General features: G+C 41.6%; 1 protein-coding gene across 12 annotated transcripts in view; it reads left to right on the top strand.

The window, feature by feature from the left end:
* Positions 1–13680, top strand: part of ASB9 (ankyrin repeat and SOCS box containing 9) — a 23152-nt gene extending 9472 nt beyond the window's left edge. For 7 of the 12 annotated variants that reach the window (XM_083502104.1, XM_083502102.1, XM_083502100.1 and 4 more), the window contains exons 3-8: positions 3358–3437; positions 5781–5888; positions 6472–6622; positions 7317–7451; positions 9853–10044; positions 13505–13680. In XM_083502104.1, coding sequence (XP_083358230.1) covers positions 3358–3437; positions 5781–5888; positions 6472–6622; positions 7317–7451; positions 9853–10044; positions 13505–13629 — 791 coding nt within the window. In that variant the 3' untranslated portion in view covers positions 13630–13680. Of the gene's footprint in view, positions 1–3357; positions 3438–5780; positions 5889–6471; positions 6623–7316; positions 7452–8819; positions 8950–9852; positions 10045–12912; positions 12951–13504 lie in introns of those variants that run through there. The other 5 variants (XM_083502098.1, XM_083502106.1, XM_083502105.1 and 2 more) reach the window with 3 other exon arrangements.

Raw genomic sequence — 13680 nt, 5'->3', positions numbered from 1 at the left:
CATACATTGCAGCCTTCTCCTGCAGGTGGAGAATTACAAGCCTGAATGCTCCCCACTCTAAAAACAAGCCATCCTTGTCCATGAAAAACTAGCATATGAAAGAGAAAGTTATGGCCAGGCTTTCTCTCTGATATAGAAGCTTTCTTTATGCAGGAAGTTTATGGCATAGGGAAACATTTAATCCCACCCTGCATTCTGAAATGGAAAATGTGACGCCTCCTCATACTGAGTGGGACCATTGGTCCATAGAACTCAGTATTCCAGGGGTGAGGAACCTGTAGCCTTCCAGATGTTGCTGAACTACAGCTTCCATCATCCCTGGCCATTGACTGTGCTGGCTGGGGCTGATGGGAGCTGGAGTCCAACAATATCTGGAGGGTCACAGTCTACTCTAACTAGCAGGATGTTTTCTGAGCGCCTGGAAGAGGCCTGTCCCATCACTTGGCACTTGCCCATTTAGCTGACATTGAATTTGGGACCTTGCAAGGCATGATGTGATCTACCACTTAGCTACGGTCTTCCTTGGGTACAGTCTCACGAGGGTTCTATTACATGATGTTCTGCAGATACAGATTGGATCATAGCTGGCTGTAACCTTGGAAAATCATTCACAGCAGACAAGTAATTCTGTTTGCATTTTCCTCTTAGTTTCCCTGTTGATCTGATGGGGGAGGTGGTGATTTTTACATGGATAAGAGACATTGATGCTGAGTTCAGGATAACATATTCTTTTCCAGGATGTTAAAAACAAACTGCTGATGTAGCTACTTAAGAAGAGGTGCCCAGGGCTTACAAAATTTAATCAACTTATTCAATTATGATTTGCAAGTGACAGCAGCAAAATAGGGAGAAGTGTCTCCCAAATTAAGCAAGTTCAGCTCCCATTTAGAAAATAAAAGTTTTGTTTCAATGATTTTGTCTGAGCTAGTGTTTCCACTGTGGTCTCATGGTTGTCATTATTACGTAGGCAAACATTATTGAATCCTTTGAACAGTTGGACTCCAAGCACAGTCTTTATGCTCTCCTGATTCTGATCAGTTGTGCAATACTGTTGATTTATCATCTACCTTGTATAGGTAATGCAACAGGTGAGCTATATCCTCATTAGAGGCAACCTACTTCTCTTTGAGGATAGGGCAGAGGATGGTGGCCTGGACCTATTGCAATGCATGAAAATAGACCGCCATCAAGTCCGACACCCATAGCATGTAATAACATAGTCCTCTGGTAACTGGCACCAGGTAATACCACCCAGGTGGCTAGATATATACCCTAAGGACTACGTCAGTGGATCATCCTGTAGGTATTATATTCTAATGTTAAAGGTAAAGGGACCCCTGACCATTAGGTCCAGTCGTGGCCGACTCTGGGGTTGCGGCGCTCATCTCGCTTTATTGGCCGAGGAAGCCGGCGTACAGCTTCCAGCTCATGTGGCCAGCATGACTAAGCCGCTTCTGGTGAACCAGAGCAGCGCACGGAAACGCCGTTTACCTCCCCCCCGGAGCGGTACCTATTTATCTACTTGCACTTTTTGGGGTGCTTTTGAACTGCTAGGTTGGCAGGAGCTGGGACCGAGCAACGGGAGCTCACCCTGTCGTGGGGATTCGAACCGCGACCTTCTGATCGGCAAGTCCTAGGCTCTGTGGTTTAACCCACAGCGCCACCCGGGTCCATTATTCTAATGTTAAACCATTCATAATTTTAAAAATAACATATTCATTTGATGTTTTTCATGTCTGTGGCTAAAAGCTGGAAATTAAGATTTAGGTATGGAGCAGTAGATCAATTTATCTAAACTCCCCTCACTAATGTGTCACAGATTAAGATACATCACAATGAATTGGTGTGGTTCAAATGTGTAGAGTGCTACAGTGCAACCCTATGCATGTCCAATAGAGTTTACTCCCAGGTAAGTGTGTAGAGAATTGCAACTTTACTCTTGGAATGTTGATTTTGGTTCAGATTCCCCATGAACATCACTGATTACTTTGAACCAGTCACTGGCTGTGTTCACACATAATTCTAAGCCATACTTTGTTCAACAAACCATGAGTCATGTCACAAGCAAGTGAACAATCAAGCCATGCCTTCTTTTCTCCAAAATTTGGCTTGTTTTCCAACTACTCTTTCCTTGTGCCGTTTTAGCTTTACAAGTGTCAGGGGTGAGGAGAGCAGACTCACCATGGTTCAGCAAGGCTGTTGGGTCCAGATGTGACACCAAACCATAGTAAAAACAAGGCAGAGTTCATAAGTCAACAAACAGTTATGGGTTTTTTTGGGCGGAAAACAAACTGTTATTATTTTACTGGGTTGGGTTTGGACATTCAAACAAACCACAGTTAGGGTAAACAAGCCATGGCTTAATATTTTATGTGAACCAGGACACTTTGCCTCAGTCTAACCTCAGAGGTTGTTGCAATGATATAAGCATAAATGTGATTGGCCTGGAAGAGTTCTTGTCAATGAGAATGAGCAGAACTGAAAGAAAAATATGAGGGCATGGATGAGATAAAAAAATGGAAAGGAGTAAAAAATAGTTAAGGAACAAGTTATTGAGAGGGTATTTTGATACCTTTTCAGGTTTCACTGTTTTGCTGAGCTGTGTTTCCAGTGAGCCATTATTGAGGATTTATGTTTGTTTAGCAGTTTGGTTAATGATCTGTGACAAAACATGGAAGAAGGAGTCTCCTCTCACAGATAGGTACTGCAGCATCTTTATTATCAAATTGAGCAGAAAACCATACATTGCCAGCAGCTGGACCTTCTCTCATGATGACATTCTGAATGGTATAGCAGTCTCTAAATCATTCCAGAATGTAGCAGTTGCTGCTGCTGTTGTTATTAAACAATCAAAGTGCATGCTGTCCTTATTCTGTGGAGTTTACCAGCTAAAATCTGACCCAGGAGAAATAACAGAGGAAGGGGAGTAAAAACAGTATAGGCAGGCATACCTGGCATAATCTGTTGTTCTGCCTACTAGGTAATGCAAACAAGGAGAGTATATCAAGGTAGTATATATATGGATACTAGCCAAGCATCGTCATTGAAGAGGAAAAGAAAAGACATGCCAATGGATGTGCTATGATACTGACTTTTTATCTGTTCTCTAGCATGCAACAGTTTGGTCTTCCCTCGAAGTTCATTGCCTTGAGATCAGGTTGACAGGTCGGGTAATAAAACACAATTGCTTTTGCTTACTGAAGCAGGGATGAAGTACGGTAATCACATTCAAACACATGGATATCGCTTAACCTTTAAGAATCCTTTTAGACAGTGCCGGATTTACTGAACTACTTTGCCCAAACCAAGAGTTAATCACATTCTTATTCTTAAACCTTGTTTCCCCTCTTGATGCAGATTTTGTTTCTGACTGGTCTCCTTTGCACGATGCTTCCATTCATGGGCGGCTGCTTGCTCTGAAGAAACTCATCCATCAGGTAGTGCGCCATTAGGGAGATAAACACTGAGTTTGCCTTGCTCATTAAGCCTCTTGTTGAAGGCACGCTCCATTTTATGCAGTAAGGTACCAAAGGTTTGACATATGTGTTGACCTGAAGGAGAACTAAAATGTAATGTTTTCAGACAAATGGTAGTCTTGTGAGCTATTCAAAACCAAAACCAAAACAAAAACAAAGCACATGTTTCTGGAAGCTACATGTTAATGTTGACTAAGTGGGCTGAAAAAAAGAATCATATATAAACATGTAGCATAGCTTAAGAGGAACACTATGCATGAATCCCATTAAGAAAGTTGTATTGAAGGCAAAAGGAAGGATATCGTTGAATGGACCAGACCAGTAGCAGCTGGTGAGGCGGAGCAGCATTGCTCACTCGACTTCCCATGTGGAGGTCACTGCCGATAACAGAGCAGGTGAGGCCGTGGTGACGCTGGCATGGTGCAGATGCAGCAGCAGAGCCAGTCCAACACGTCTCCTCCTGCAACCATGCTGACCTCTCTGCCACCTCAACACACCCTTGATTATCGGTCGCAACCTGTTTTGGGAAGCCAGGTGAGTGACACTCTGCCCCACTAGCTGGTACTTGAACAGACTGCCTTGGAAGGCGGTGGATCCTCCTTTGTTCAGAGTTTTTTTAAGTGGAGGCCTGAAGGCCATCTACCAGGGATGCTGTGACAATTGTTTGCTGCATTGGCAGGGAGGTGGGCTAAATGGCCTTTGACTTCCAATTCTGTGAACAGGGATGCTTCCATATGAGCACTTCTTTCTGTGTCCACTCACTTTTTTAATAGGCACCCATGTTGTTATTAACTGTTGCAGTCTAGTATTTTGTGGGTAAGCCCCCCAAGTTTTTCTACCCTCAATTTATAGTGATTATTTTGCAATAAGATGCAGTTGCAGCATCAGCTTGTCCAGGGTAAGCAGGTGAAATGCTATTACGGTATTTCGGGGCTCCAGTGCCTTTAAACTGAACACTCTGTCTTTGCAAGTATAGTCCATTTTATTGATGAACTTTTTATTGCTTTTGATCCAGGCCTAGGGGCGAGTAGTTAATAAGCCTGCAATAGACCCTATCTAATTCCCCTGGTGTTTGTTTCGCTTTCCAGAATTGTAGCAGGGTGTGGGGCAGAGTTTTACAGTGCAATTGTAACCATGTCAGAAATCCGTCCTATTGAGTGCCATGGGATTTGCTGTCAAGTTAGGATGGTAGCCTTACTTACTGATTTCTTCTCACTTCCTTTTTCTCATTTTTAAATGTTGAAACTTAATGCCATTTTACCGTTTGAAAAAGAAGAGAGAAAACAGTGAGAGGGTATCACCCCCACCACTCTGGAAAAGAAACGGACATTGCGGAAATTTACAAAGGCTATTTAGATCAGAGCCCAGATCAACAAGCTGAAACTGCAAACAGGAGGCTTGTCATTAGCATCGGGATGAACCTTCCTGAGTGGAATTTACTTGTAAATAGGCATTGCAAAAGGAACCTGGGTGTGGGGAATGGCACTGCTGACTAATGCAGTAGTATATTAACAACAGCTGTGCAGAGTCTCTGAACTTTGCAATGTAGTTCTCCAACCAAAGAATGTGAATATGAATGTATTAGATGAAAGTGTTCAATTCTATATTTATAAAAGGTATCCTGTTAGGAGGAAATTGCTTACAGAAATGTATATTAGCCGACACTTCATGTAAAAATGTGTTTATTAGGATAAATTTGCATGAAAATGCTGATGGTTTTTTGTGAGAATTAAAAAATCCCACATTGCTGCAGAAATGTTGAGCACTGAATTTAAGATTTGAAAAATGGATAAAATGAGAGAACAAGCTGACAGATTTGTCCATCACTAGCTACCAGTCAGTGTCTGGAATTCTGAACTAAATGGACCAATGGTCTGAGGCAGTGTCCTACATTCCTATGTTTTCATTTTCAGTCTTTTAATAATGGTGGATTAGCAAAAAGGTCCCTACAATTTCTAAGGAAACTGGGAATAGACAGATAGCGAAGCCAGACACCTGCATTCTGCAGATGCATCATTGTTGAAGTAAGCTTGCATATCAAGAATAACCCTTGAGTGAACCAATCATTCCTCACGTCAGTGGGACTTACGCAACTGAAACAACAATCGCTACCGTCTCTGAGACCAAGGGTGCTCCAGTGCTTAGGACTGTGATGCTGTACACAACACTTACCTCGTTTAATTTAAATGAATGGGACTTGCTTCTGAGTATTAGTGAATAGACTTGCACTGCTGGCAACATAAAACATTTCAGATTCATGCAGGGATCAGCCTCTAATTATCCTTTCTTTTTATTTTAAACCAGGGAAGTAGTGTGAATCTTGTGACAGCAGATTGTGTGTCTCCTCTCCACGAAGCTTGCTTAGGGGGACATTCTGCCTGTGCCAGTGTCTTGTTAAAACACGGGGCCAATGTGAGTAACTTGAAGATGTCTGCGATTTGGGTGCATGCAGAAATAAGATGCCCTGATAGCTCAAGAAAGTGAGCCATGCCAATGATGACGCACACAAACACTCGGCACTACTTTCTCATTGTCGCTGACCAATCTGTGGTTGGGGAAAAATCCTTCCCAATCACCGCCAGGACAATCTATTAAGAGTAGAATAAATATTCTAGAATTGCATATGCTATGTGCAAGGTTGCTGCTGACTGATTGCAGTAATTTGTTTATAGAAAACAAGGCCAGGGGCTGGAATCTCTCTGAAAGTCATTGCCCCTGATCTTGGCTGGATGGGAACAGGGTGTGAGCAAACCACATTCTGATAATGCTCCAAACGTTCTTAGGACTGTGTCTTAGCACTGAAAACAGCAAGAAGGTCTCAAATTGAAAGCTAGGTGGCATATGCTTATTTCTGGCTGATGAAAATGTCACGCTTAATGCCAGCAAAATGACTTATGGTGGGGTGGTTAGTAAATATTCATTTGCATGGCTGTTTTCCCAATGCTTGTTCCACTGCTTTAAGCAACATCTACATTGCTGGCTCTTTTCCTTTCAGGTGAACATGGCTGCCATTGACTGGAACACCCCTTTGTTCAATGCTTGTGTCAGTGGCAGTGTAGACTGCTTGAACCTGTTACTGCAGCATGGAGCCAGCCCCCATGCCGTGTGCGATCTGGCATCACCTATCCACGAAGCTGCTAAGCGAGGTAAATGTCAGCAGATGTGCCTTTATGCCAACACAATCTTTGCATCCATTGTTTCATTTTATTTTGGTTTTTTTTTTCTTTTTTTTCTTCTTTATCCATTGTTTCATCTAAATGCATGGGTTGCATATAAACTCAAAACCACCTGTGATGTGTATGTATGTTTAATCAAACCATGGTTTATGCAGCCGGTTTGTTTTCACTAACCAGCATCAACCACAGTGCTGGGTTTGAATGACACGCCTAACTGCAGTTAATCTGAAACAGAAAGTGATTCCAATCACTACCTCACAGATGCACCAAATGAGGGAGGGGAGGTGCAAGTCCTGGAAGAGAGTAGCCTTATTACCATAATGATAAACCATGGTTTAGTGTTATCACTGAGCACAACTTCTATCACACTGGCTTTCTAAGAGGGCTAGCCCTGTTTTCTTGGGGTAGTTAGGAAATAAGATAATGCGGGAAACAATGTTTGTTTGAATTTCATTGTGGAGAAGCAGCAACCGTCAATCCCACCAAATAGGTTCATTAAAATTTGGCAGAAAAAGAAACCTTATTGTTAGAGACAAAGAGAGTGGATGAAACTGGAAAATTGTTGAAAAGACAGCAAAGCCTTGCTGATTTCTATCATGGCTACAATGTTTTAGTCATCAGGTTGGTTTTGATACGACTTATAAACTGCCTGTAATCCTTTAAGGTCATACCAAATGTGTGGAAGCCCTTGTATCCCACGGAGTCAATATTGATCACAACATAAAGCATCTTGGTACTCCACTATACGTCGCTTGTGAGAGCCAGCAAGAGGACTGTGTCAAAAAATTACTTGAGTCAGGTAATTTTTAAAATGTTATATCCTGCATCAGGGGTAGGCAACATGGTGGACTACAGCTCCAGTTATCCATGACCTTTGGCCACACTGGCTGGGGCTGAAGGGAATTGTAGTTTAAAACATCTGGAGAGCACCATGTTGGCTACCCTTGATTTGTAAGCCAAGAGCAAACTCTCTCTTCAAAGATGGATCCTTATGAAGCCAAAATGACATCATCCACGCACAAAAGAAAGGTTATGAGCCAGCCTGAGGAGATCTGTAATAATAATAATAATAATAATAATAATAATAATAATAATAATAATATGCTGCCCATCTGACTGGGCAGCTCCCAACAAAATACTAAAAACACAATAAAACATCAACCACTAAAAACTTCCCTGAACAGGGCTGCCTTCAGGTGTCTTCTAAAAGTTAAATAGTTGTTTATTAGTTTATCTGCTTGACATCTGATGGGAGGGCGTTCCGCAGGGTGAATTCCACTATCAAGAAGGTCCTCTGCCTGGACTTCTCAGTATCTGGGTTGGATGATGAAGGTGGAGTCGCTCCTTCAGGTATACAGGTATATAATAGTTTTTAGAAAACCTAAGCAGAGGGAGGGAATCCCCAAAACAGCAAGGGAATTCCCTGTTCAGTTTCTGTTAATTGGTTCTCGTGGGAAACTTGCAGATTCTGGCTAACACAATTAACTCAAGCTGGTGTCAATTTACTCTTGGCAGAAAGCCCAGGTCTGCTTGACCTAGAAACTACTCACTCTGATTGGTTAACGACCAGCACTCAACTCTGTTATCAAGGGATTGTTAGCTCAGTTTGGTTTGAGGTGTGTTAGGAGTTAGAAGTGCTGTGTATGGTTTTGAGAGAGAGAGAAAGAGAGGATTTATTTTGCTTTTATTTGTATGCAGAAACTCTGCTGGTTTTATTTTTCCTTTTAATAAATCCTGTAAATAGTTATTCTGAGTCTAGCTGACTAGTCATTACCGCCGCAACTAGCTTCTTCGCTGTGCAGGAAAACTCTGCTACGTTTGGGCTAAAGCCAATAGGGCTATGCCTGACACTTCAAAGTTCCATGATTCCCCACCCCCAAAAGGGAAATAACAGTGATGCAAGAATTTTGCCTGCAGAATTTGTAAGGTGTTAACAGATCCCAGGGTATCTCTTTGGACAGCAGCCACTGAAATAAATAAGCTCATATTTTAACAAGTTAGATCCACCACAACAAGGTTCTCCTTACTCAGAGGGGGCCGTGGTCGATGTAAACACAAAACCACCAACGCCCCTTCTTGAACCTGTCCACCCCATCATAGCAATACAGGAAGCTCCCTTATATGAACCAGATCTTTTGTCTATCTAGCTCTGTTTGTCTCAGTATAGATGGGCAGTGGTCGGGGTTTCAGTCAGATGCCTCCCAACCCGATGAGGAGATGCTGGGGACCGAATCTGGGACCTTTTCCATGAGAAGCCTACTGAGCCACAGTCTCTCCTCAGATCAGGAGTACAGAGGGTAGTCTTCTCCTTGCACTGATTGCACTAAAATTGCAGATTTACTTAAGGCCACTAGGAACATACCATACCCTTATAGCAGGGGTGAGAAGCCTGCTGAACTCCAAATCCTATCAGCCCCAACCAGCATGGCCAGTGATCAGGAATAATGGAAGTTCTAGTCCAGCATCTCTCTCTCTCTCTCTCTCTCTCTCTCTCTCTGTGTGTGTGTCTGTCTGTCCCCTTGTGGTGGTGGGGAGTGCACAGGTTCCTGTCTCACAGTAGAATAACAGATACAGTCAAACCTTGGTTGTCAAACGTAATCCATTCTGGAAGACCGTTTGACTTCTGAAATATTCGGCAACCGAGGCACGGCTTCTGATTGGTTGCAAGAGCTTCTTGAACTCAAGCGGAAGCCGCGCCGGACGTTTGAGTTGCCGAACTGAGAGATTCACACCTAATGAAACCAGAGTGAGTACCTCAGTTTGGCTAAACTGTAACAAATTTTGCGCAGACAGAAGTGAACTTGCCTTGCAGCTTTCTGCAGTTTGCTCTGTGTTCTCCTGCCAACTCAAACACCTGCCTGAGACAACCTACGTGGGTTGAAATATTTGCTTGTTAGGTTAATTGTCAAGAACACTGGGACCTGTACTGTGCAAAGGCATCAATCATTCTTCGTGAACATCCCCGAATCCTTTCATGCGTGTTCAGTTTCCACGTTGCTGTGGCTGCAAGCCAAAGTCCGTGAACAGGCTTGAAGCCAGTTGAAATTTAAACTAAAAAAACCCCCAGCAACTAATGTGCATATATAGGAGGAGATTGTGTAAGCCTTAAATGATCCTTAAACTGACCAGAGGTAATAAAGAATATGGGGAACTGCAGCTTTTGCTAGTTTTAACTTTTTCCTTTCCTTTTCTCCCCCCAGGAGCGAGTGCAAATACTGGGAAAGGACTGAATTCCCCTCTCCACGTGGCTGCTCAGACCTCCAATGCTAATTTAGTGCATTTACTTATTGAGTTTGGAGCAGACATCGGGGCTGTGAATGCCGAGGGCAAAAAGCCAGCAGACCTGGTTCCTCCAAACAACACGCTAGTGCAGACATTGCTGCAGAGAGAAGGTGCCTATTAATCTTGGTTTCATTCAAATTCAAAGTATTTAAGGGTGCTGAATCAAGCTTTGAAAAGGACACACACACTCTCTCTCTCTCTTCTCCCACCACATTGTTAATTATACTTGTTAATCTGAGCTAAATAATAAAAAAAAACCATGCACATAACTCGACTTGGTTACAACAACTGATGCCACAATGTGACCCTGAAGTTATGATAGGGAGTACACATGCCGATTGCTACACATTCAAGGGCATCTTTGTAGGATCCAGGTCTCAGAAGAAAGTAGAACTGTGTGTTCTTGTAACTCCAAAACCTTGGTTTTTATCCTAGTTACTCTTTGCGATTTTTGTTCATAGACAAGTATCCACACCCATATTTCTTGGTATGAAACAGAAATAAGTTGGGTGGGAAAGTGCTCCAAGAAGGAAAAAAAGTCTTGTAGGATGTACTGCCAATATGCATCATCTGGTGTGACAATAACATGTGAATGCTTTGATAGCAGGTTCCCTTCTGCTATACACTTCTTTTCAGCAAATTTATACCCATCAAAATAGACTCGATTTTCTTGTGCATATGTGGTTCATTATTATTATTATTAGATACTATTTGTTGCATTGAAAGAATACAGTAGATAGTATAAAAGAAAAACAGACCAGTGGGACTGTATTGTTTCAGATCTGTAAGCAAATTTGGGGACCCTCCTTATCACACAAAATTTATATTTCCTTTTGCATATTTCCTGATGAGCATAAAACTAATTCACATTGGTCCTGCTTGTTATGTTTTCCAGGATAGGAGACTGTAAGCTCAGTCTGACTCTTTATGCATATATTTATATCTACGTCTACACACTTAGACACACATATTCACTTCGATCAAAATGTTATATACACACACTAAGGGATATGCATTGTATGATATAAATCAGGCACAGGCAAACTCGGCCCTCCAGATGTTTTGGGACTACAACTCCCATAATCCCTGACCACTGGTCCTGTTAGCTAGGGATGATGGGAGTTGTAGTCCCAAAACATCTGGAGGGCCGAGTTTGCCTATGCCTGATATAAATTATGGTGGGTTGGTGTTTTTTTATAACGCTAGTGTAGATGTCATATATGAAGCCTTAGAAGGTTTGCTGTATAGGCCTGATGTACTACAGTAGATTATTCCTGCCAACATAGTTGCATCTGTGTGGAATCATTTCAAGGGATAAATAAAAGATGAAATATGTACATAGCCTAACTCTTGCTATCTATGTATAGTTATTATACTATTGTGAAATGTTTTGAAGGCCTCAAGTATGAATCTCACTGACTAAAGGCTTTTAAAAGCTCTGTTGCCATATTTAATTACCATGTTTTGTAAGAAAACACGACATTCATCTTGCAGTTGGCAGATAAATAACATAGCTGCTAATGAGAGCTAAATAGTGGATATGAATGACTGTGCTCAGCTCCGTTAAATCATAATGAGATGTTTGACTTCAGTGTGGCAGCTCTAACATTTCTGTTGCAACACACATCATTCATTCAAACAAGCATCGTTGTTTTCCACGTATGATCTTGGATAGAGTTGGCTTTCCTCTGGGTTATCACAGACTGGCACAATAAGAAACGGTTATTGGATGATATGACATTCCATCTAGAATTAGTGATATAATATATGCTAAGCATTTTGAACATTTGAAATGGGCTGTACCAGGACTGGATTTAGGTTTGATGAAGCCCTAAGCTACTGAAGATAATGGGGCCCTTTATATGTCCAGCTGTCCTTTGTCAACAATGAATTGTCGCTGTTTTTTGTGTTGAATATGTGCTATATGGTAATTTGTAGACCTAATAGGTATCTAAAGCCATTTGCACATGTCAAAATATGTATTTTATCAAAGTCATTGTTGAACCGAAATACAATTAAGAAGACGTATATTAAGAGTGAAATAGAATTAAGAAGAGGTATATTAATAGTGAAATAATTGTTAAGCTCTAACTTAAAATGATTTTTTATTCATAACAAACTTAATAATGCAAACACATTGGCATATATTTTGGAAATGTATATTCAGGTTTTTTCCCTTTAAATTTTCTTGGGGCCCCCAAGAGAGTGGGGCCCTAAGCTATAGCTTGTTTAGCTTATACGTAAATCTGGCACTGGGCTGTACATAAATAAGTATTTTGATGGTGGGTTTTTTAAAAAAATCATTGGGAAATCTGTATACTGTGCCCATATTCAGATATTACACTCTATGTAGTCTTTGATGCTGGAAAGGCAATTTCCCCTGTTAGCCCTGGATCATGGCCGCAGAGGAAAGTTTCCCCTTTTCTGCCTGCTGTTCATTTACTTGAGCGACCTAGAGATCTGCATTCTGCTCCCTGCTTGAAATCCATTGTGACACGGTTTGTGCATGCTACTCTATGAGGGGTGTCAGGGCTGAGAGAGATGACTCCCCCCCCTTCAAATTCAATTTTTGACTTTATATCAGAGGGGAGACCTCTGCAACCACTAATGTAGCTGAGGGGATAAATTTAGGGGTTTTTGCTGACAAAAGCTGCTTCCACACTGAGCATCTGCTCTGCATGATATCATGATCAAAAGATAATCCTCCCATTCCCCCCCTGTTCAGCTTTGAGGTTGTTCCCCCCCAAAAAAGTTCAGAAAATCTTACTCTTTTAACCCAATTAACTTCCTGTGTATTTTCCCCAGGAGATCTGTTGTTCAGTTATTCAACAGCCTTCCTAGATGGTTTTGAGCTGTGTAGAACTTGCACTAGCAACTTCCTGTTCTATAGACAATCTCTCCTGTCTAGAAATCAGCGCTATCACTCTGACCTTCTCCTTTGTATCTATTTTTCTCTCTCCCTCCACCCTGCCCTGCAGTTTCAGCAAGGGGAGAAAAGGATTGCAAATTCATTGAGGTAAAGGCAGTATTTAACTCTTTCCCACAGATAATGGTCAAGGATGAAATCCCACTACTATCACCATTTGGGGCTGGAGAAAGTAGAATGGCCCACTTAACTAAAATCAATGTTATTCCAGAAGATTGCTATTTCACTTTCATCTTAAAGCCGTATGGCAATAATTGGTTGCTGCAATTTTTTTTTAAAGATTATAGACCCAAAGATTACAGACAATCAAATCTATTTTTATATTATTTCATTGCCCATTTAGCAGTAGCCTTTGTAATACAGTCAGTTGCTTTGTTTGTCTTTGTTTCAGCCCATATTTCTCTTATGCAGTAATTTGCTTTTGACCTTGAACAATATATCTCAATTTGGAAAAAGTCAAACACAAGAATTTCTTGAAGCTTTCAAGTGCACTGTGAGAGTAGAGAACTCAAAGCTGTTTTGTTTCAGTGCAGCTGCTTCGGGAAAAGCTGACCTTGTGATGCAGCTGCAGACGGTGTTTTGTGGGAAAGTGTTATGAAGTCAATAATACCTTGCTTGTTTCTTTGGCCTCTTCCCCCCTCCAGGGCCCTTCTCCTTGATGCAGTTGTGCCGCCTTTGCATACGGAAGTCCTTGAGATGCAAACAGCAACAGAGAATGAGTGAACTTCTGCTACCAGATGAGCTGAAACGGTTTCTGTTATACCTTTAAGTGTTTTGTTTTGCCTGATGGGTTATTAAAGTGTTGTTTCTTATCCAGGCA

The sequence above is a fragment of the Podarcis liolepis genome (genome assembly GCF_965112155.1).
Source record: "Podarcis liolepis genome assembly, chromosome: 4".
Classification (NCBI taxonomy): Eukaryota; Metazoa; Chordata; class Lepidosauria; order Squamata; family Lacertidae; genus Podarcis; species Podarcis liolepis.
Note: the sequence above shows the minus strand (reverse complement) of the source record. Positions and strands in the feature narration are given on the sequence as shown.